This window comes from Manis pentadactyla, chromosome 3 (genome assembly GCF_030020395.1).
Source record: "Manis pentadactyla isolate mManPen7 chromosome 3, mManPen7.hap1, whole genome shotgun sequence".
Classification (NCBI taxonomy): domain Eukaryota; kingdom Metazoa; phylum Chordata; class Mammalia; order Pholidota; family Manidae; genus Manis; species Manis pentadactyla.
The window spans coordinates 214122568-214146081 of record NC_080021.1 but is presented as its reverse complement, the minus strand read 5'-3'; the positions used below and the strand labels follow the sequence as shown (position 1 = coordinate 214146081).

The window sequence follows — 23514 nt, the reverse complement described above, 5'->3', positions numbered from 1 at the left end:
CAGAGAAAGATGTAAACAAGCCAAGTTTTGAAGAATCCAAACAAACTGGGCACCTTACAAGGGAAATGAATGGAGGGTTCAGGTTAATCAGTTCTGAGAGGAAGAGCTTGGTCCCCTTCTCGTAAGGGCTGGCTCTCCTGATCCCTGGACAGGAGACTGTCCTGCTGCTGCAGAACTTCTGACTTTAATTGGATGCCTTAATTAACTAATGAATCCTTTGTTTTTATTAAGTCCAGTGGCCTTGTGTGTGTGTGTGTGTGTGTATAGCATTGATTGGAGGTGCACAAAAATAGCCCTGTAGCCTGTGACTGGACACCGTGGAGGAGGTACAAAGAGACGCAAGAGCGTGGGGAGGGTCATGGACAGCTTCTGTGATGGACTCCACCATGGAGGCACTAGGCCTGAAGGGGAGATGTTACCTGGTGAGGGGGTATGGGGAGGAGGTAGGGTGAGAGTGCAAAGACCAAGAGAGGGGAAAGCACTTCAAGTCTGATGAAGGCCAGAGAGGCTGCATCTCAGAATGGAGGAGGGGGGGCAAGAGGGAGGCCAGAGAGGCAGCTGGGCCAGACCACACAAGCCTGCCTCCTAGGCTAGAGAAGGAGCTTACCTATTATCCAATTAGCAATAGGAACATGGGTTTCAAGTTGCATTTTAAAGATCACCCCAGTTGCATAAGTGAAGGATTGGAGTCAGGAGAGGAGACAGGCTGTTCAGGGGCCAGAGGAGCCACCTGGAATGACAATTGTGACTTTTACTATGTGCCAGGCATTGTCCTAAGGGCTCCACTTTGATGACATTTAATCCTCACAGCCATCTTATATGGAAGGCACTTGTGTTATTCCCATTTATTGATGTGAAAACTGAGGCTAACTCCTCCAGGTCACACAGAAAAGTCAGGAGTCAAATCCAGGTTCAACTCAACCATAGCTTGTCTTTTAACCACTATGCAATAAATACTGAGGACGTTCAGAAAGCACCTAAGGTTGGGGGCTGGTTTCCAGGGGAACCAACCGTGTGACTGGAGGGTTGCAATTTTCAGTCCCGCCCTGACCTCTGGGGTGGGGAGAGGGTTGGAGGTTGGATCAATCGCCAATGGCCAATGATTTAATCAATCATGCTGGTGCAATAAAAACCCCAAAGGACTAGGTTTGCAGAGCTTCCCGGTTGGTGAACCAGAACCCATCCATATGCTCCCATGTCAGGGCCCCAAATCCTTGGGAATAGAAGCTCCTTTGTTTGGGATCTTGCCCTATGTATCTTTTTATCTGGCTGTTGATTCAAATCTCTTAATCTCTTTTGTAATAAACCAGTAATCTAGTGAGTAAACTGGTTTCCTGCATTTTGTGAGCAGATCGAGCACATTAGTTGAACCCAGCGAGGGTGTCATGGGGACTCTTGACAGCCACTCAATCAGAAGACCAGGTAACAACTTGGACTTGGAATTGGCATCTGAAATGCGGGGCGGTCTTGTGGGACTGAGCCTTTAATCTGTGGGGTCTGATGCTATCTCCAGGTGGATAGTGTCAGAATTGAGTTGAATTGTAGGACACTCGGTTGGTGTCAGAGAATTACTTGGTGATGGGGGGAAAAACCCACACATTGGAATTGGGTGCAGAATCAGAACATGGTAATCCTATTCTTAATTTTTTAAGGAAACCTCATATTGTTTTCCACAGCAGCTGCACCATTTCACATTCCCACTAACATGGTACAAGGGTTCCAGTTTCTCCACATCCTGGCCAAGACTTGTTATTCCTGGTGTTTTGACAGTAGCCATTCTAATGGGTGTGAGGTGATATCTCATTGTGTTTTGATTTAATCTTCCTAATGATTAGTGAGGTTTAGCACCTTTTCATGTGTTATTGGTCATTTGGAGAAATACATATTCAAGTCCTTTGCCCATTTTTGATTTGGCCATTTTGATTTTTTGTTATTGAGTTGTAAGAGCTCTTTATATATTCTGGATATTAACCCCTTACCAGATTTATGATATGCACAAATACTCTTTCCCTAATTCCATGGGCTTGCTTATCACTCAGTTGTGTCCTTTGATACACAGGAATCTTAAATTTGGATGTAGTCCAATTTATCTATTTTTTCTTTTGTTGCCAGGCTTTTTGTGTCATCTGAGCATGGGATTCTGATAAAGAGAACAAGACTTATTTGAGCACCTTCCCTTCACACAAGTCAGCGATCAGCCCTTCTGACGAGAGGGAACTCAACTCTGCTCATCACTGTTTGATCCAGTTGGAAAGGGAAGCATGTGTGTTGACAACTGTTCTTCCAAATCATTTTCCACTTTCTAAATGAGAGTTTCCACTAGTCAACAGTGTCATTTGCTCAAAAGATGCTGGAGGTCAACAGTGGCTGGTTTTTTTTTGTATCATTAATCTACAATTACATGAGGAACATTGTTTACTAGACTGCCCCCATCACCAAGTCCCCCCCACAAACCCCATTACAGTCACTGTCCATCAGTGTAGTAAGATGCTGTAGAATCACTATTTGTCTTCTCTGTGTTGCACAGCCCTCCCCGTGCCCCCCCAACACATTGTACATGCTAATCATAATGGCCCCTTTCTCCCCTACCACTTATCCCTCCCTTCCCACCCATCCTCCCCAGTCCCTTTCCCTTTGGTACCTGTTAGTCCATTCTTGGGTTCTGTGATTCTGCTGCTGTTTTGTTCCTTCAGTTTTTCTTTGTTCTTATATTCCACAGATAAGTGAAATCATTTGGTACTTGTCTTTCACCGCCTGGCTTATTTCACTGAGCATAATACCCTCTAGCTCCATCCATGTTGTTGCAAATGGTAGGATTTGTTTTCTTCTTATGGCTGAATAACAGTGGCTGGTTTTTATAAGCTTCTTGGCAATATTCTGACTGGGGAAACTTTTTTCTCCAAGGGGTATCACTCTAATTGCTGGCCCTGTTGTTTGGGTTTCTTCCCAACCTTTAAGGATGGAATTCATCAGTTTGAGTCTAGAATGTACTCTTTTGTGGTTAGCATGGGGGAGTTTGCTTGGCTTATGGAGGTGGTCACTGAGCTTCATTTGAAGTTGATTGAAATGTCTCAATGTGTTCATCTGCTCCTTGTGACAATGTTCCTTCATAACAGGTGATGCACGGGGAACCAGGGAGGTGTGGCTTGCTGGAGCAGAAGATCCAATTTTTATTGTTCTACATCTTTAGTTCCATTCTTCTTTTTTTTGGTTACTTATGTAAAATAATCGTTCTTGAAGTCCTTAGTTCCAGCCCATACAGACTCACATGCTATATTCACACCAGAATCCTGTCGTCTATGTTGGTAACATTTTTCTGATACAGAAAACATGGGTTCTGGAGTCAGACTTCTGTGTTTAAATCCAGGCTCTGCCATGTGCCAACCAGGAGACCTTGGCAAGTTACAGGCAAGTTACACTCTCTTGTGCCTTGTTGCCCCATCTGTAAGAAGGGTTATAATGATATCTAACTCCTGGAATTGTTGAGAAGATTCAGCAAGATGCATACCACACATTCATGCCTGGTACATAGTAAGTGTTCAACATATATTAACTACAAGAATTTTAATCTATATTTTTTTGATGCAGTGTAGTGCTTTTAAGCCACTGATTCATTAGTGATAGATGATATAAGGTAATACAAGAACCATCTACCCTCCTGGGCAGCCATTATTCTGACTTGGGTATATTTATCATTCTGAAACATGTTTTTGTACACATTTACAACATATGTAGCCATAAACATTTTATGGTGCTTTTTATGAGGTTTAAAAACCTTACAAAAACACATTCTATATATATCTTCCCAGAACTTACTCTTTTCACTCAACATTAAGTTTTTGAGATTTATTCATGTTGATATATGAAGGTCATGCCTTTTTAACCACCTTAGTCATTGGGTGAATGTACACTTTACCCATTCTCTTGTTGATGGACACACTTGGTTTTCTTTCCAGTGTATAAGCATATTTACTCTTCTTTCCCCAGACTTGGCTGGGAATCATCATCATCTCCACCGACACCGATCAAGGGTCTGTGCTCCCGAGGGGCCAGCTGGCATCCGTCCCCAACAGGCACCCCCGAGGAGACAGTCCTCATTGAGGTCCCAGGGATGAGGCTGAGGATGGACTCCACCAGGCCTGCCTGCCAGAGGCCCGTGCTCCTAGTCACTCTGCCATTCTGCCTCCCAGGAGTGCATGTCGTGTGTCACACCAAGGCGGTGCACAGGCCCCTCACCGGGGTCTGGCTAAGCCCCCCGGCCTGGATGTGAGACCCCAGCTGCACAGATCTGTGGTGGTTTAGGATTGCCCAGTTACCGATTCAGCATTACCTGCTTTGGTTTGTTTCAGAACCACCTGCCCCTCCGGGAATATTTAACCCCATCAGACTTTTTGGAGGGATGGCTTCCTGTGTGCCATGAAATACACAAGAACAGGACTTCTGCCAGGGGCTTAAAGGGCCGGGCTTGTGTGTCATCCGGTGCTGGAGAGAGGGTGTGGAAGGGAGAGGTGTCGGAAACCCTGGGTCAAAGTTTGTCAGAAATAATCAGGGAAACGGAGAACCTAGCAAGCCGCTAGATGGGCCTGGGGGACACGACGGCCCTGGGACGAAAAGGCTAACGGCACTGACTTTGCTTTAATGTAAACTCAGTTTAGAACAATTCAGAATCTAGTAATTCTCTTCTGTAATATAATGTTGTAAGAAATACGTATTTGGTCATTCATAGGGCCAAATATGTATTTCCCAGGTATATGTGGTTCTTCATCCAGTTTCTGAGAACAGCGGTCTTAAAGGTGAAATAGGTGTTTTGTCATGTAAATGACTTTGGACTCCACCTAAGGGCGGGGGCTGGAGGCTGAATCAGCCAATGGCCAATGATTTACTCAATCCCGACTATGCAATGAAGCCCACGGGAAAGCCCTGGAGAAGAGCTTCCGGCTCCCTCTCTGCTCCCCTGGATCCTGCTGCTTCTTCGGAGGGAGCTTCTAAGCTTGGGGAGCCAGAACGCCTCCAGGGGCCACCGAGCCAGGCCCCAAGCTCCGCAAGGACAGCTCTTTTATTTGGGGCCTTGCCCCATGGCTCTCTTCATCTGGCTGTTAACTTGAATCCTTTATGGTATCCTTAAACTGGAAAACAAGTGTTTTCCTAAATTCTGTGAGCTGCTCTAGCAAAGTAATTGAACCTAAGGGGGAGGTCGTGGGAATCTCCAATCTGTAGCCAGTAGGTTAGAAGCACAGGTAACTGCCTGGGGCTTGAGACTGGTGTCCAGAGTAGGGGGTGAAGGGCAGTCCTGTAGGACAGAGCCCTTAACCTGTGGACCCTGGTGCTGTCTCCGGGAAGGTGTATCAGAACTGAGTTCTCCAACACCCTGCTGGTGTGGTGTTACTATGTGTGGGAAGACCCCTTCCCACACACACACATTGGAATCAGGTCCAGGAACCTGAATGAAGTTACACTACTATTACTGCTGTGTATAATATTGTTATTGTTATACATATTTATGTAGGTAAAAAGGACACCATAACATTTGGTGTTGGATGAGTGGGAATCACCATTTTAGACCTCACTCCGAGGCATTCGGGCCTATGAGTGCAGCAACTACTGATATAAGGCAATGGGTGTCTGATACTCCCCAGCCGAAGTGGGCTCTGTGAGTCACTGCATCTCTCTGAGGCTCGGCCTCTGAGCCTGGGCTTCCTCATCGTAAAATAGGGAGGGGGCCACCCAGCAGACAAAGTCTGACAAGGAGCAGGAGCAGTCACTGTTACTACTTCCCTGTAAGGCACACCTCACAGACGCTGGCCCGGCAGTGGAGTAATGTCCCCCCACTGGCCATGAGTGGTTAGATCTTGATGCTAAGAGGGAGACTTGAATGAGAGTGACTGGTGACCAAAGGGCAGAAACAGGAGTTTCTACAAAGAACTCCCTCCCCTGTGCCCCATATTGTAGTAGGTTCCCAGTGTGACTCCAGTCCTAACCCACGGGCCTCCTCCCCAAACTGGGCCAAACTCCCGTCTCCCCAGATTACAAACAGGCTTCCAGTCCAGCAGGATGCGCACCAGCTTCTGATCTGGAAAGTTCATTAGGAGGCTGGATGGTGTGGCGGCAGGAACAGAGGAGAGCAGTGACACTGATAAAGTGACCTCACCTCATGCCCTCAACACACTGTCCCCACACGCTCCAGTAGGAAGCATCTGCCAGCCCAGAGCCCTGCGGTGTCCGGGATAGAGGGACATACGGGATGGAAGAACCACCTCAGCTGCAGGCAGTGCCCTGGTGCTGCTCGGCTCCCAAGACAAGCTTCATGCACGGTCCTGGGATGTGACCGCGTTAGAGCCTAACACACAGCACGCTGACCTGGGTCCAGAAGACCCCAAACCACGGCCGTGGTGGCTGGTCTCCCCTGCAATGGGCCACTGCAGCAGCTTTCCCCTTCCACTCCCCAAAATAAACCACACTGGGAGTTCCCTGGACCCTGTGAATGGGCGCTGACTGATTTATTAGACTCCAGTGCTTTAGTACAGACGGTACAGAGGTTGTACATGTTTGTGCTTCAATACTTTCAAACACTGAGATTCCGATAATTTCAAGGTAAACAAGTTTCAAGACAGACTAGCTTTTTTAAAATATCCTTTTGATGAATTACTTTAATATAGGTAACAGAGAAAGGAAAACCAACGTGTTTGACGAACAGGTGCTGAAGCAGGAGCATTGTCTGGTCAAGGGGACGAACAGGCGGGAACAGGCAGAAACGAACCAATGCGAGTGCCTACAGCTTGGGCCTCAGGGTCGGGTCTCTCGAGGGGGACGAGGGAGAAGATAGAAGAGCCCCGAGAGTAATCTGAGTGCAAAAGGGAGATTTCAGAGCCTTGGGAAGAACACAAAGCCTCTAGCGGAGGGGCGGGGGCATCTGAGAGGAAGGCAGGGCCACGCCAACGAGCACACACCACGCGGGCAATGACACCAGGGGGTGATATTCACACGGTCTGCAGGGGACTGGGCAGGGGACATTTTTGTGACTTCCACTGTCATTATATTTCGCCACAGCAGCAGAACAAAGAGTGCGCTCCCTACCGAGAACAGACAGCTGCTGAGTCGAGGAGGATGAGACAATCCTTCCTGTATTTGCTTAATTTTTGCCTTAGAGCTAAGTTTTATAGAGCTCAGTTTTTATACAGAGAATAAAATGATCATTTTTTCTTACAAGCACGATGACATATGACCCCACCCCACACAAAATAAAGCATTAGAAAGTATCTTAACCTGAGGGCAATGTGAACAGGAACAGTCTGCACAGATCCAATGGGCTGTTCTCAGGGGGCTTGAAGTCATCCTCCACTATTGGCAAGCACCCTGTGAGCAGAGCCTGCAGGCCCCATTCTGGGCGAGCCCAGCCCCGGCTCTGGAGCTCTACCCAGGAGCTCTGTAGGGTGCTGCTTGGGGGCGGGGTGTGTGTGTGTGTGCCTGGTCACAAAGACAGCTTCTCAGGGTGATGAAGGACCCAGGCAGAGCTTGCTCTTCATTTGCTGAGTGCAGTGACTTAGGCAGTGGACATGGGCCAGGGAGGGGGCAGTGACAGGCTGGACAGCAGCCAGCACCCACCCCACCCCTAGTCTCAGTACAGGGGGGGGTGCTGGGGGGGGAATGAGCCACTGGGGAAAGCAACTGAGGTCGGTTCCAGCTCAAAACTCATGAAATGTCACCTGATATTCCCTTCCAAGCTTATCTAGATGAGAGCAGGCACGGAGGGGTAGGAACTAGAGTGAGGAAAACAGATTAATCCTCAGTTTAAAATACTCCAAGATCAGACATCTTGTGATTCCCCACAAAAAAAGAACAATTCAAAACAGGTTTTTAAAAACACCCAAGCATCTACTTTCTCATACTCAAGCCATGTGCGCATGTCACGCTGGGTTATGTACAAGGTCACGGAATCATCATTAGCGGGGAGAAGGTGCTCATTCATTCTAAACAGTTGACACCTTCTCCGGCAGTGTGTCCTTACACACAGACTTCTCTTAGGATACATATATATATAAGATACTCTTTTTAAAAAACACAATGCATTATTTTCTTGTTTCAAATGAGAAGAGAGCATCATTAAACACAAGAATGAAGTGGCGACAGTGCTGGCCAGGGCGTGCAGGGCTGGGGCAGGCAATGGAGGGAGGGAGGGTCAGCAAAGTAACCAAGGTGGTCAGTGGTAGAGGCTGTGGAGCACTGTGGGAAGAGGGTTCACTTTTGGAGGGGCAGCTTATTTTTTTAACTGCTTATTTCTTCATCTGTTTTATTCAGTTTCTTCAACGTGTCCAGCAGTTTCTGTGGGGTGAGAATGTGCGTGGATCCTGGGGGAGGCAGAAAAGACAGTGAGCCCGCCCGCTCTGGTCTGCAACACTTCCCTTCTCTGCATGAGTCCCGGTTCTGCATCTGCGCCCCGGCCCCGCCACCCCCAACCTGGTTTTGGTCTAGTGGAAGCAGGGAGGGGGCTGGGGGTTGGTGATTGGGGCCATATCACAATAGGCCTGGGAGGCATTTGGGGGCTGTGGGTAAACAAAGCACATCCTCTGGCTCAGGCAGGGACCCAGGCTGTAGCAGAGGAGCCCGCCTCTCCGCTAAGGCTCAGCCATCTGCCAGGCCACGGGGTTACCTGCACTTCTAATTCTCTCTTCAACTTAAGGTGAAGCCAGGGAGAGAGATTCCAAACCACAGGGCAGAAGAGGTTGGGAGTGGGCAGGGGTTAGCAGGGGGACTGTGTGCAGAAAGGATGGCGCCTGGTAGGGAGGCTGATGGGCGGAGCACCCTGGGGGAAGCCACTGACCTCTGGGAGCCAGTTGGTCAGCACTGCCGTGGTGGGTGGGACCTCAGGTGTGAAAGGGAAAGGGCAGGGGTACCTGAGGCCTTACCTTGCAGAGACCGCACATTGTAAGAGATTAGAAATGCTTGCAAAAATTTAAGCTAATGGAGTTAGATATACTTCTACTGCAAAAACAAAAAGATAAAAAATAAAAATAAATGAAGTCCTTTTTCATAAGGAGAGAGAGATTTAATAAGTGCAGTAAAAAAAGATGCATGGATTGTGTGGTTTGGACATGGACGTACTCAAACAGAACAGAAGTGACTGGTGTGTGAATATGAGGCCTGCACGCATGCAGCAGTGGGCTTCAAAGAAAAGAGCCTGGTGGGAGAGAGGAACTGAACAAAAGAGAGCCGGACTTGAAAATGTGCCTCCCTGGAAATGCGGGCAAGGGAACGGCCTTTGTCGGAGCAGGGGAACAGAAACCACAGGAAGCCAGACTTCTGCCCCAAGGGCAGGCAAAAGCAGCCTTGGCTGGCTCACTGGCAGCCATTCCAAACACCAGGGTCCCTATGCCTTTGACAGCTACTCGCTCAGCTGACCTGTGATGGCTGGGCTGCAGGCCGTGAACCTTCCTGGTCAGTCCAGACCGGCAGGACATTTGAAAGGCCCTTGCTAACACGTGAGGGGCTTCTTCCAACATCCCACTCTCTGCAGTGCAGGTCCTAGCCACCCACCCAGTCACTGCTGCAGTGAGGAACCAGTCCCTACTTCCCAGCGGTGTGGCGTGATGCCCTGAGCGTGCCCTCACCAGCCTCTGCGCGCTAAGGCTGACCTGTTATGCCGCAGACTCAAGGCTCCCCCAGCAAATGGGACACGCGTCTCAGAAGTATGTCCCTGGCCTTCTTACAGGACCCCTTCCCTCCTGAAGTACACTTCTTCCTGTGACCTTACCAATCTTCCTGCTAGTTCTAAAGAAGGTCAAAGGCCGCTCATGAAGGAACAGGGATAAACATTACCAAATCCTGAAGTGAGCCACTGAGCCATGCCAGAATGAGGGCCTTCTACAACGCAGCTGGACGCAATCTGTGTCTGCACCCTGAAAGGCAGTCTCCAGGCACTCCGTGCAGGGATCAGCCTGGGGGCTTCCTAGTAAAAGCGACACCAGCACATGTGCCAGAGGAACCGCCCGACACCCTCCCTGCCGGCCATGTGCTGAGTTCCAGGAAACAAGGCCCGGAACTCAATCAGACAAAAAGTCAAGAGGACCTCTAACCGGATGAGGGCTCCTGACTTGCTTACACGCCAATTCAGGATTGGGGGAGGCCAAAACGAAGTTAAGGAACCCACACCCTAGAACCTTCTGATACTCTGATGGATGACCATCGTTCCCAGTCTTTGGCTGAAAGAACAAAGCTTCAGGACTAAGTATATCGGGCAGCCTGTGTGGCCTCGAGGCCTCTCCACGACAGGCACGTTCCTGGGCCCCGACTCACCTGGTCTCTGAGAGGATCCGGACCAGCTGGTGCTAATCCAAATCACCCGAGAGCCAATTTCTGCCACCCAGTCAGGGTTTTGTTTTAATACCCCGGGTCAAATTTTCATCACCACAAGCATTAGTAATTAACTGGGTGAATTTACCTTCCAGGTTTTTGCAAATGTTCTCACTTTGAACCCACAGCTAGCTGACCACAGAGGCCCTTCAGAACAGCACGCAGGTCTCCTGCTCTGAGAGGAGTCCACGTAACCGGAAGGCTGTGAAACGTGAAGGCAGCCTCCAAAGACTGTCAAAGCTGGGAGCCACAGCGGGCTCTGCTGGGACCGAGTCCTTCACTGACTGGGTGAGAGAATCACAAGGTCTGTTCAAGTCCTGGATTTGGCTGAAGCCGACTTACTGACTCAGGATATCCAGGTGGCACCAGCGAACATGAATACTCAAGAGCAAGCCAGGTTTGGAAAATAGGGCTCTGGCCCACCCTCCACCCTGTGGTGAAGAATGGAGCCCAGCGTGGTGGAACGCTTACTCGCAGCCGGTCGGTGGCACAACCAGGCCCAGAAGCCATGCCACTGGATTCAATCCTGGGCACCCTGTGGCCTCCCAGCCCCAGGAGGGGATGTGCAGGTGAATGCTTAAACAGCAGCGAGGCAATGGGTCAGGCCTGAGTTCAGATTCAAATCTGAGTCCCATGAAAAATGAAACTTGTCTGATCCCAATCTGGAACAAAGCAAAATATTCATCATAAAAAGCAGAGGCTTTCTCCCAGGTGTTAGGTGCTGGGTAACAGGTCTAATCCAGTCTTTCGGCTCTTTCACTAGCCTCTCACAGCCTCTGGGACATTCCCCAACGATCAGTGCTGTTAATATAAACTACCTAGAGTACACAGGTGATCATCTCATGAAAAGATTTCATTTCTTAGACACTCTGGTGAAACGACTGATTAACGGGGGCTAAGATGCAGCTCGGCGGTCCCCGTGCACTGCAGCTGCCCGCGCCTGCCCCCTGGGCCTGGGGAGAGAGGTGCCGGGAGAACAGAGGGGGGCCCGCCCCCATGCACAGGGCCTGCTGAGGACACGCTCAGTCACTGCTGAGCAGGAAACACATCTTCTCTCAAAAGCCAAGTTACCCCAAATACTGGTATTTGGGAGGCACTGTAAAATTCTGCACTGACCTAGTCTCTGGTCACCTGGACAGTCACAACACAAGGGGTAAATCGACTTTATAATCTGCTTTCTGACCTCCCGGATTAGGGCTCAGGGCCTCACTTTTTCTGAACTAAACTGTCAAATCCAACACTGCCCAGCAAAGCACTTCAGAAGCCCAGAATATATGACCAGAGCCTATTCGCACTCCCTCTGCTGGTGGCAGCCAAGACCCTCTCTGCTGATTGTATATAAAACCAAATAAACCAGTATGCAAAGGAGAGCCTTCTTCTGAAGCGAGGAATCCCAGAATGAATGCCAGCTGGAACCCTTGGGGTCTGGTGTGCGGCTCCTGCAGACCCTGCAGGTGTTCTGCCAAGGCTGCAGCCCTGGCTAAGTATTTGTCCTTCTAGAAGCCTTAAGATGCATCTGGCAGTAAATGCTGTCCACTCACCTGCCATGTGCACACAGAACCTGAAGTCTCTGATCACCAGCCTACCAAGGTGCTTCTAAGCAATGATTGTTTTTTTAACAATTGCTTTTATTCACCACCTCCTGGCCTTACTTTCTAGGGAAGGCAGCCCGGGCAGGATGGGAGAAGCCCAGGGCTGTGGCTGCCACCCTGTCCTGCCTCGCAACTGCATGCTGTGGAGCCACCTCTCAGCCACCGGAAGGAAGAGGAGGAGACAAATGGTACAGCCTCCTGTTCCCACCTTCAGAGCAATTCCCTTCCGGATGGGGCATTCTTTTTATATAAAAAGCATGCTTCGGGTGTGGCCTAGCCAAGGTTTCCATGGCCCATTGCCCTGAGGTTCACCAGAGTGTGTGTGAGAGTGGGGAGGACTGCGTGGTTTGAGCCACCAGTCGGCAGCACCGAATGACAGACGGTCAGAGCTCAGAGGAACTGGGGACCCTGCAATCCAGTCTGTGTCCCACATGCTGTGGCCCAGTAAGTGGAGATGACTGCCTCTAGTGCCCGTGACAGAGCTGGGGTGGAGTCCAGGCCTCACCACTGCTCACAGGTGACATACGCTCTGTGACTGGCCCGGCCACATTTCAGCCCAAGGGGAGGGGCACTTTCACGGCCCATCTCACTGGAGGATGCAAAGTCAGGCTCACAGAACGTGGTCCCATCACAGGATGCACGATGCAGCTGTGGAGAGCCTGACAGGTGGCATCCAAACACATTGCAGGAGGTTCCCTGCACGTGTGCAGGACGCAGGGAGGTAGGGAGGAACGAGGGCAAGAATGACGTCTGGACAATCTACCAAACAGACGTCGGGTTCCTGGGCAGCTGAGATAAAGGCACAGGGTGGTGGGTGAGGGGGCAACGCTCTTTGAAACAGCACGTGGCCCTAAGACCAGAGTTCCACCCCGAGGCTCGCAGGTCTCACCACGAGACTTTAATGGAGAGAGGGGTGTGATTACTCAGCTCTGGAAAGGATTCAAAGGAGAATTAAAATAAAAGCAACTACTGAAAGAGTAGATGACTAGTAAGTAGCACTTCCCCCAAGGAACAGGAGACAGGAGTACTTTCCACCAATAGCTGGAGCCCACCAAGTACAGGCTGGCTTGTGACCCTGTCACCCCTTAGAAACTGTGCCTCAGGGTAAGTGCCTGTCCTGGGAGAAAGATTTACGCGCCTGCCCACCGCTCACTCAGTCTGTTCTGACGCTCTCTGCCAAGCCTTCCTCATCATCATGTGCCCATGGGTATTCTGCCTTCCTGGACATGACTGTCCCTTGAACGCCTGCTGGCCTCACCCTCAAGTGACCACAGCATGTCACACCGGGATGCTATGTGCTCTTGGCCTGATGCCCACAAATTCAGCCAAGCCTCCAGCATCCCTCAGCTTCCGGCTTCCTCTGGAGGCCTGTGCACACCAGTTACTGTCGTTTTTGGTCTAGAACCCAGTGGGCTGCAGCTGCCTGAGCAGCAGGTAACCCGCGGCGTGGAGAGCTGGGGCCGGAGCCCAGAGGCTCTCAGGGTGGGGTTTGTGAAGGCAGCGTCGGACACATTTTCAATCGGTATTAAGAACTGCAAGCATTTTCTTGTTAAAAGAAAACCAAATAAATCATAAACTAAAAAGGGAAAAACAAAGGAAAAGTGACAGAATAATCAAAGAAAACCCTTCGGAGGAAGAGCTTCTTTTCTGAAATAAGCTGCTTTTACTTTGTTTCTTTGGCTCTCACTCCATTGTTGGAGCCTGATCCTCAAAAGATACCCTAGAGGACTCCCTGAAGTCGGGGTGTCTCAGGTCCATGAGAAATTTGGTGGGAGTAAGAATATGAGTAGAACCTGCGGGAGAACAGAGGCCAGCTGACTGCTTGAACCAAGGTACGTCACAGGAACATGCCAACTCAGGCCTACTTTATGCAGCCAATGAGGTGCGAGGGGGCAAGACACGCCACGCACACACATGCGCACACGCACACGGGCCGCAGGGACGGCTGGCGTGCTGGAAGCGGGTGGGGCCGCGCAGCGGACGTCGGCTGCCTGTGCCAGGCCTCTCCTTGCATCCGCCTGGGCGGCCTCGTCGCCCCAGGCTTCCCCCGCCCACCCAGGTCAGGACCGAAGCAAAGAGGGAGATTCCACCGAAGCCTGGCTGAGACAGCGGCCGCCCAGGAAAGCTGTGTTCGAGCAGAGAATTATCCAGCACATTCATGCGACACATATGGGAGCTGGGAACAGAGAGAGCTTTACCACAGGGGCCTACGTAACAAAAAGGAAAAACAGAACAGGGAGAAATGGTGAGCAGGCAGGGGAAATGAAGGGAGTGGGGGGAGCCGGGGCACGTCCAACTCCCCGCACTGGAAGGTGGCATCTAGGAGGCAGGTTGATGACGCACCCAAGAATGGCCCCATGGACTGGTTTGCAGAACCTGCTCACACTGAGGGCCTGGGGGCACCCTGACTTGGCCACTCCAAAGCAGAGGTGGCAAACTGATACATCTTATCACGGTAAGGGGAAGGGTAGTATGTGCTGAAAGCCTCTTGCCAGTCAGGGTCAAAAGGCACCCCGGGCAGGTGTGACTCCACTTTGTTAAGGACAAGACGGGACAAAAGAGAGGCATCTGGAGGAAGCGAGGTTTCTCTCAGCTCACTTCCTCTCCGGCCCTGGCAGCTGTGGAAGCTCCTCAGGGATGGGAAAGGAGAAAAATCTCCTGTGGCATTAAGTCGGCTCTTACGAGTTGCTTCCTTTCTTCTAGAAAACAAGCAGGAAGTAACAAAAGGGGTATGACAGACATAGAAGTGGCAGGGACTGGTTGGGGGACCCTCAGGAGAGTCCCGTGGTCAGGCCAATGTCTTGGGCAGTATCTGTTGACACGCCATGTCTGTGCATCTCCAACTGACAGGTGGACAAGGGGTAACAACTGAGTCTCCTGGACGTGAGGCCCAATACCAGGACACCGACAAGTCCTACCTGGGGCCGAGCTCGAGGCTGTCAGGTGTTGGCAATTCCCCTTTGTTGTGTAAGGGCATCGAGGCATGGAGGGGGGAGGCACTTACTCATGGCGGCCTGCTGGCAGTGGCAGAGTGGGACGGGAGCCTGGTCTAGGGAGCAGGCACTTCCTGCTGCATGCAGCTGCCTCTCGTCAGAGACACAGCACAGATACGAGGTAGAACCCTCACCCCTTAGCTTCTGCTGTCCACAAATGGGTCTACAGACTAAGGTCTGCAGGGGCAACGGGGGAATCGAAGACAGAATGGAACAACAAAGCATGGAATGGAGCCACAGTGCGACGAAGCAGCCCCTTCCCTCTAGAAAACATGCCCACTCACCTATGAGCACTTCCCACTTTCCACTGGCTTGGGTCACCTCGTAAGCACAGCGCATCTCATTCAGGCTCACGCCCCCAAGGATGAAGATAATGAGGCGGGGGCCACTGCGGTATTCCCCTGGGGCCTTATTCTTATGCCAGTGCCCATAGCGGGCGCTGGGCAGGGAGAGGGAGAGAGAGGGGGAGAGAGATTAATCATGTTTATCCACACAGTGTTTATCACTTCATACCTAGTGGCTAGTTTACACATTTGTCCTGTACACCAGTGACCAAAACAGAGTGGATGCTCAGCATTGGCTGAACTGAAGCGCAGTGCAAACGGCCAAGTGGTCTGGCTGCTAGAAGGGTCATGAGGAGCCCCCGCGCTGCGACCTTTCCTCTTACAGGCAAGGAGGCAACAGGTTCGGGCTGGCTTCCAAGTCTGACATGCACGTTCAACAGCTTTGCCCAGCATGACGTTTCTCCAGGCATCTACTCCCACTGTACACGTCTCTAGGCTGGTCCGAGACATCCACTGGCAGGAGCAGCGACCAGCGTCTAAGTTGTGTCCTCGAGCTGGTGCACAGATTCACGGAGCCATCGCGGGCCGGGGCCTCCGCCCGCACCAGGGGCCAACCCGATGGAAGCAGTCCTTGCCCACTGAGAGCTCAGGGTTTAACTAGGTTGGTGGAGAGAGGGATGCAGGTCTGAACCTACTACAACGGGGGGGCTCAGCACCACGGGAACAAACACGGGGTGGCAGTCTGGCACTATCCGAGGGTCATCACAGGATCCCCAGGAGGGGTGACACCAAGCTGCTCCCCGAGGATAGGCATCTCAGTGGGGGGACGGCCCCGTAGAAGTACCTCCTCTGCCCCTGGGCTTCCCTCACTAGGGCCTCACCGTGCCAAGAGAAAGCGTCCAAGGGAAGATGAGGAAGACAGGCCGGCCAAGTGTGAGCCGAGGGACAATGCGAGGCAAGCAGGGCTCAGTCCCAGGAGCTGCATGATCCCCGAGCCCCAAGCCCCCTCCCGGAGCCGGTGGCTCCCCCGTTCCAAGCTCTCGTGGTCAGCTTTGACTGTTCTCAGAAGCCAAGCAAAGCTCTTGCGGAGCAGCGTGCTGGCTCTGGGACTGCCACCTCGGGGAAGGTAACAGACGCTGCTGAGGGCCAGGAGGGGCCTGGACCACACAGATGGGGGCAGACAGGAGGGTCCGAAGCAAGATGCGTCACGGGGGTTCCAGGGCTCCAGAGGCGGCACGTGGAAATGTCACCCACAGGGCACAGCAGGAAGGTCTCTGGGTAAGTACAGCAAGGAGGGGAGAGGGAGAAGAGCTTCCACAGAGACCCCACAGGCTCCCGGGCAACCAGAGCACGGTGCTGGGAACCTGGGGACGGAGGGAGGATGCCGTCCACTCCCACTGCAGAGCTGAGAGATGTCTGAGCATCACCAGGTACACGGCAGAAACCCGCTGAACCCAAGGTGCCCACATATCTGCCATCTACGTTTCCATCAGGAGTGACTGAGAAATGTGGCTCTACGCAAATGACTCATCCCATCTTAACTAATGACTGAAATTAATGAGTGGATACAGACTGAAGACAGAACACCCCCAGTGCTAGCCTGCGCTCCAGGCCCTCAGGGTAAAAGGGACACGAATCCCTCAGGAGGCAGAGGGTCTCATGCAGGGATGCTGGCTGCAAACAAGATACATGCAAATTGGACACTAAGCAGTGCTGTCATCTGCAGAGAAGGGAGACAGGAAGTGTGTGGGGGGGCTGTGATCTTTTTCAATACACACCTTACTGAGTGCTAATTCACGTATCATACAGTTCACTCCTTTAAAGTGTACAGTTCCATGGTTTTTAGTAGTCAGAGAATTGTGAATCACCACCACCATCAGTTTTAGGCCAGGCTCGTCACCCCAAAAGAAACCCTGTGCCTGTGAGCGGTCACTCCCCTCCCCTGCTCCCCCCCCATCCGGTGTCTGGCAACACTAAGCTACCTTCCATCTGGACAGATCTGCCCATTTGGGATGTTTCTTTTAAGCTGAATCAGAGAGTAGGTGGACTTTTATGACTGACTTCTTTCAGTCAGTATAATGATTGCAAGGTTCATCCATGTTGTAAGCATGGAACAGTATTTCATTCCACTCCTTGGCGGAACGGTATCCCATGCGTGAGTTTACCATACTCTGTTGATCTGTGCATCAGCTGATGGACGTCTGGGTGGCTTCCACTTCTGAGCTATCATGAATGCTGCTGCTAGAATACTGGTGCACGCAGCTTGGTTAGGGAAGGTGGGAGACCTAACAGTCAGTCAAATCTGAAGGAGGTGAGAGATGAGCCATGTAGCTCTATCTGGGGACAGGGCATGTCAGGCAGAGGGAAAAGCAAGTGCCAAGGTCCTGAGGCAGAAGCAAGCCTGGTATGTTCAGATCAGAGAAGGAGGCTGGTGTGGCTCAAGTGGAGCGAGAAAAGGGAGGAGCAGGAACAAGTCCGAGTGGAACGGAAAGCCGGAGGGCTCCCGGGCCACTCTCAGCACTTGGCCTGCACAATGGCTGTGACGAGAGCAGCGGGAGGGTCCTCAAGGGTCATGCTGTGTCCCAACAGGACTACCATGTAGCTGACATCCCGCCAAAGACAGCCCCACTTCCTGCCTTACCTGCTCAGAGATTCTCACTCACCTGACAGCGGTGGTGCTAAAAGAGGCGGAGGAACGGGTAGAGATATAAGGGAAATGCTTGGTATCAAGTTTGTCTTCAATAGTGTCCTGGAAAGAATAGAGACAGATACTAAGCCTGCCATCTGTTTGAAGAAGGCTGATAGAACCGTCGCATGATTCAAGGACGTCACTTAGAAAAAAACATGGCCAGGTTTGCAATGACCAGAGCCCCCTGCCCCGCAGTCTGCTGTAGGGGGCCCAGGGTTGTGCTCGGTGAGGAGAGATACTCCACAGGGCTGACACAGGAGGAGCCAAGAGAAATTAAACACACAAATGAATCTGTGCATTAATTTTTCTTGCTTCCCTTTCAATTTATTCTTTACCCCCCTTTTCATATTCTATGTAAGGTTATAAATGTTGCATTCTGTCTAATAAATTTCTGACACTGTCAGTCTTGTGGAAATTAGGTACAGACACAGTCTCTCATGCAAAAGAAGGCCTCACACCCTCAGCTTTCCAAAGGTCTAATTATCTGGTAGGAGGATTCTAGTTACCCACCTCCTGCTGTCTAGAAGTCCACACTCCTCCTAACAGCTTCCATGTGAAGCCTGCACACTTCTCTTTAGGGGGTTGGGAAGGAGGGGCAGGAAAAGGGAGCAGAGAACAAAGGTGGGAATGAGGCAAGGGGTTGGCTTTATTTATTCCACCAAACAAAGAATGTAGCTGTTCCTCTATGTCTCATGCTCACAGGTCCTTTTGGTTTGTGGGATTTAAAAACAGGAAGTTGACTCACTATGTAAATTTAAAATACACTTATTTTAATACACCATCAGCAGGAACACCTGGGCTGCTTGCATCAGCGAAGGGGTTCTGGGCAAGTGCCCAGTCTTGTCCACCTGTCAAGTGCAGCAGCAGGACCAGCTATGTCCAAGTCCCACCCAAAGCTCTAGTAGGGTAGGATTCTAAGCAGAGTTTCCTCATGCTACGAGGAGAGGGGAGGGACACCAGAGGGCCAGTTCACATGCACAGATATGAAACACCTAGTATGTATAAGGCACGGTGCCCGGACATGTCAGTGGAGGGCATAGGACCAAGTTATAAGATGACCCACAACACCAAGCATGGACATACATGTAAAGAGCAACCCTGACACGTGCTACAGGAGACTAAGGGAGGCGCTTTGGTGTCGGTGGCCAGTCAGGCAGCGGGGTGGTCAGACAGGCAGGCAGTGGGGTGCACGGGGATGATGAGACCCAACAGAGACTTTGAAAGAAGATGGGATTTCAGAAGTAGAAGGAAGAGCGAGAACATTTCAGGCAAGAGGTGTGTTTGAACAGAAGAGCAGAGGCAGATACATGCTGGGTCTGGCCAAGGTGGAGGGCTTATGAAGGGGAGGAGCAGGAAGAGGGGCAGGCTGGGGTCACATTGCAGAGGCCCTTCCACACCTTCAGTGTGGAGCCTGCAGTCATCAGACCTTTAGATGCTGTGGCGAGTTCGGTCCCTTTGGGTGCGGTATCACTGAGGGTCTCTGACATGGGACTAAACCGTCCTCATCTTGGAGACCTGCATCGGGCAGTCTCCTGAGCCTGCTTCCGAAACCCTCAGGACAGGACATACTACGAGGCCTATAAGAGCTCAGGAGACCTGGATGCGAATCCTCAAGATGCAAAACCCCAGGTGTCACCTGTCACCGCCACCTGAGAGCAGGTGAGGCTGAGCGTTCAAGTGAAGAGCCCTGGCTGTCCTTCACCATACGCTCCCTGCCACTGACCTCCCTGATGTCTTTAGTAATTGGGGTCCACGGTGCTTGCTGCCCACCACTGACCTCCATGATGTCTTTGATAATCGGGGTCCACCGGGACAGCTGGTAGGTCTGCTCACTGATGCGCTCCTTCCGTTCCGGCTTGCTCCTGCGACGCAATGTGGACTGCATACAAACATGCAAGATTAGACCCTGGGTCAGGAGCCATGGGGCCCTGGGTGACCTGCTGGCCTCTGAAAATTCTCTCCCAGAGAGAGTCAGTACTGGCCAAGAGTACTAGGTGAGGGAGGTTTTCCAGGAAAAGCCCAAGAACCTGCCGCAAACTTGGTTGTTTTAAAGTCATGAAATATGGCAAATGTGGGTCAAATGTGTAAGTGCCTTTTAAAAAATTCCAGGTAGTTAAAAAATAGTTTGCTGTTTTTTTGCAACTCCGGGTCTGACATACTCTTTGCTTTTGCTTCAACAGTCCAGGATGCACCGAATCATCCCCATTCTCATTTTGGCCCTTCTGATTAACAAGAGTCTAAAAACACCAAAGTACCTCCAGGTACAGGTATGTGGTCTGGTGGCTCCAGAACAAAGTTTTGACTCTGAGATTCCCGCTACAGCACCTCTGCACTCTAGCCGTGTTAGCACTGCTGCATGACTGAGTCCCTCTGGGAAGAAAGCGTGCGGGGCTCCTACAGGTGAGGCTCCCGGCAGAGCAGTGGGCGGGGCGTGGGCCTCATCCTCAGTTCTGGAGCACCCCCACCCTGGCTCTTCTAGGGCTCCTGCACAGACAGAGCCCCCAGAACATCTGCCCTGCCTTGGTTCTGAATTATCGCCTGGGCAGAACGGAGGGGGCAAAAACACTTGATGCCAAGTGTTGTATTCTCAGAAGATGCTGAATCGAGGTGTGCAAAGGCAGACCCAGGCTGAGCTCAAGACACTAAGGACGAAGCCGGCGGGACTCCTACTAGGGCTGGTTCACAGACGCAGCTCAGCTGTAATGACTGTGGGTGACACCTTGGTGTGCATGTCTGGAATCTTGGGGTGTTATACTCCTATTTCATTATACTTCTATGCCTGTATTCCTCTGATTTTATCTTTTCTCTTTCTCAGTGTTGAGTGTGTGTCGCAAGCTGCCTTAAGTAAGTTGAGGGAAACAGGTAAGACACGCCAGCTTCCCTTCTGCCCTCCTGCCCCCCAGGCAGGGCTGGCTCCTTACGTCTGTGACGATGGGCACCCCCAGGTGCGCCATGTTGGTGATGATCTCGCTGTCCTCTGGCGGGATCTGGGCGTGCTGGATCAGTTTGTTCAGGTTCTCCTCAGTGATGCCTGGACAACAAAACCCTGTCGTCACACCCAGCCACTGTGCGTGACGCACTCAGAAGCAGGGCCAGTTGCTTGGGGGGAACGGTGCCCCTTCTCCTCAGGGTTGGTGGAAACTAACCTGTTCACCACATCACCTTACGGTAAGATGAGGACAGCATCAGGATTCCAACTCTGCTCTCCCCACCCTGCCCAGGCATCGGCCCTCGTGGTCTGTATTCCCATCTGTCCTTGCCTCTCAGCCACCCCTGCCACTCCCAGCATCAATGCCAATGTGGACAGGAGAGTCCCAAGCCCACCTTTTACACGATGGACACTTATGGGCAACTATGATGTGGGTAAAAATCAGTTACTTAAATGCATGGATCACTAATGTGACAAAAGTTAAAAGTATGTGGAAGCTAAGCTCTAGTAAACTGGCCATTCAGCTGGTGTGCTCTCCCTGCTGCCCCTGCCCCCACCCCAACCTCTTCCATAGACTCCACATCTTTGATCGGCTCCAGAATCACTGGGTGATAGTCTAGCAACAACTCATTCGCCCACATTCCATCTCCCCAAACGTACAGAGCCCCTAGGACCTTCTTCTTGTCTAGATACCCTTCACCAGCTCATTTAAATGACTCTTTCACGTTCTCCTCTTTCCCAGCTGCCTCACTTTCCCAAGAAGGGGCCGCATCCTCTATATCCCACCATTCCTACCATTCTTCAAAAAGATGTAGAGAAGGATGATGCGGACTTTGTCATAAGTGCTGACATTTGCATCCAGCAGAATGGGGACGATGGCCCTCATGGGGTCCTTGATCTTCTCCCCTTCCGCATCCGTGCCCATGGCCAGGTCCTGCAGAAAACACACCATGGGGCCCCGTTTCCAGCAACAGTCTGGACAGATGGCAACTATTAGCACGCTGGTGGCTGGTGGCCCCTGATGTCTGGGATTTGCAGCTCGGGCGGGGAAGGCGACACGCTGCCCTCACAATGGCCGAGATCAGCCTTGGTGCCACCAGCATTGTTTTCCAGGGCATCCAAATGGATGTCCCACGATGGTTTAAAGGTTGGCTGTCCGCTTCGGGTGAGAGGGCCAGTGTACTGCGCCAGCTCCTCAGGCCAGGCCTCATGCTGGCAGGTCCTCTGGAGGTCCCGGCCCTGCTGGGGGATCGGGCTTCACTAGCTGCGCCTCCCACACAGAAGCGCTTTGGCATTTTAAGGTGGCCCTGCCCGGCCAGACCCTCTTCTGCTGCCCCTGGCACTGAAGGCTACTTCTGGGTTTGAGCTACTCAAGGGTTGTGACCTCTGTTTTTACCTTCTAACCACTTTTAGGGCGAGGAGAAACAAGAGGGGCTCCCAAACCTGCAGATACAACCCAGGGAGATGCAGGGAGAGGGAAGGGCTGGCGGAAGAGCTGCAGACGAAGGTGGGCAGGCTGAGCACAAGCAGCAGGCCCACTTTATGACACAGGAGGGAGTCAGGTCCCTTCTCCGTGGCCCGGGAACGGCACATGGTCTCAGCAAGTCAAGAACCAGCTGGTCTCATTCTCGGACGCCAGCAGCTGCACCTCCCTCTGTAGCTCCTACAGAGGCTGCCTGTAGCTTCCCCGTCCCTCTCAGGATCCCAGGAGTCCGTAACAATTAGCATCTTGGGCCTGTGGCCTCTTCCCAGTCTGGGTCACAGGAAGGCCAGCACCTCTCCTAGGCCCTTACCTCTCAGTCCTACTGCCAGCCTCTCAGCAGGACCTGATTCTATTGCTCTCTAACAGTCAAATTAAATGTGACTAGTTTGAGCACTTCTGAAACATTTAAACTCCCAAGGATTCATCCCAGCTGTGTATTTCCTGATCTAGGGATAGCCTGTTTTCTGGAGTCTTGTCCTTTTGAGGAGGACACCTTGTTTTTGCCAAGATTGCCTTGGAAATGCCGGATTTTAGCAGGCTCCTGCCCCTTAGAAGAGACAGTGAATCGGGACCAGTCTCACACACCTAAGCTGAGCCTGTCACACCAAACCAGAAGAGTGAAAATCTTAACTTCACCCTGGGAACTTAAGTTCTCTTTGCTGAACAGGGGCCTTCTGCTGAAGCTTCAGAATTATTAATACCCTCCCTCCCCTCGGACCCCTGTTGAGTGATGTTATCACACTAGAATGGAGTGCCAAGATTAGTGATGCCACACAACACTCCTGGAAAATGGGGCCGCATTATTGTTTCCCTTTGCAGAAGAGGAAGATAAAGCAGAGAACAGGCACGTCAGACCAATTAATAAGAGAGACAGAACCCCACTCCCAAACTCTCAACTTGCAGTCCTAAATGAGCCAGGGAGGTGGTGGGCAAGCTTCTGACCTGCTACTTCACTCTCCTCTTTCAGCCTCTAGGTCTCCAGAGCCAGGTGGTCATGGCAGGAGGGAAATACACTCAGAATATAAAATCCAGCCGGCCCTATCAATGTAGGGCTCAGAGCTGCATACCCTTCCTTCAGACATTCCACAGAGCCTTTGCAAAGTCAGACATGCAAACTCCAAACGGCACAGCACTCCAGACCACTCTAGTCCCTACCACTGAGAGTGGAACTGCACTGGCTCCAGACAGATGAAACAA

The 23514-nt window shown here is 51.5% G+C and overlaps 1 protein-coding gene and 1 long non-coding RNA gene across 4 annotated transcripts in view; one reads left to right on the top strand and one right to left on the bottom strand.

Annotated features, from left to right (window-relative positions):
• Positions 1 to 178: 178 nt before the first annotated feature.
• LOC130683046 (uncharacterized) lies at positions 179 to 6473 on the top strand. The gene is made up of 2 exons (XR_008996640.1): positions 179 to 2263; positions 3988 to 6473. It is a non-coding gene; the product is annotated as an uncharacterized LOC130683046 (long non-coding RNA).
• STXBP1 (syntaxin binding protein 1) overlaps positions 6467 to 23514 on the bottom strand; it is a 54057-nt gene continuing 37009 nt past the window's right edge. The window contains exons 14-20 of one of the 3 annotated variants that reach the window (XM_036913863.2): positions 21630 to 21768; positions 20827 to 20936; positions 19683 to 19784; positions 17880 to 17965; positions 15217 to 15371; positions 13607 to 13732; positions 8215 to 8345 (exon numbers count right to left, since the gene is read on the bottom strand). In XM_036913863.2, the coding sequence (XP_036769758.1) occupies positions 13623 to 13732; positions 15217 to 15371; positions 17880 to 17965; positions 19683 to 19784; positions 20827 to 20936; positions 21630 to 21768 (702 nt within the window). In that variant the 3' untranslated portion in view covers positions 8215 to 8345; positions 13607 to 13622. Of the gene's footprint in view, positions 8346 to 13606; positions 13733 to 15216; positions 15372 to 17879; positions 17966 to 19682; positions 19785 to 20826; positions 20937 to 21629; positions 21769 to 23514 lie in introns of all 3 variants that reach the window. The other 2 variants (XM_036913864.2, XM_036913865.2) reach the window with 2 other exon arrangements.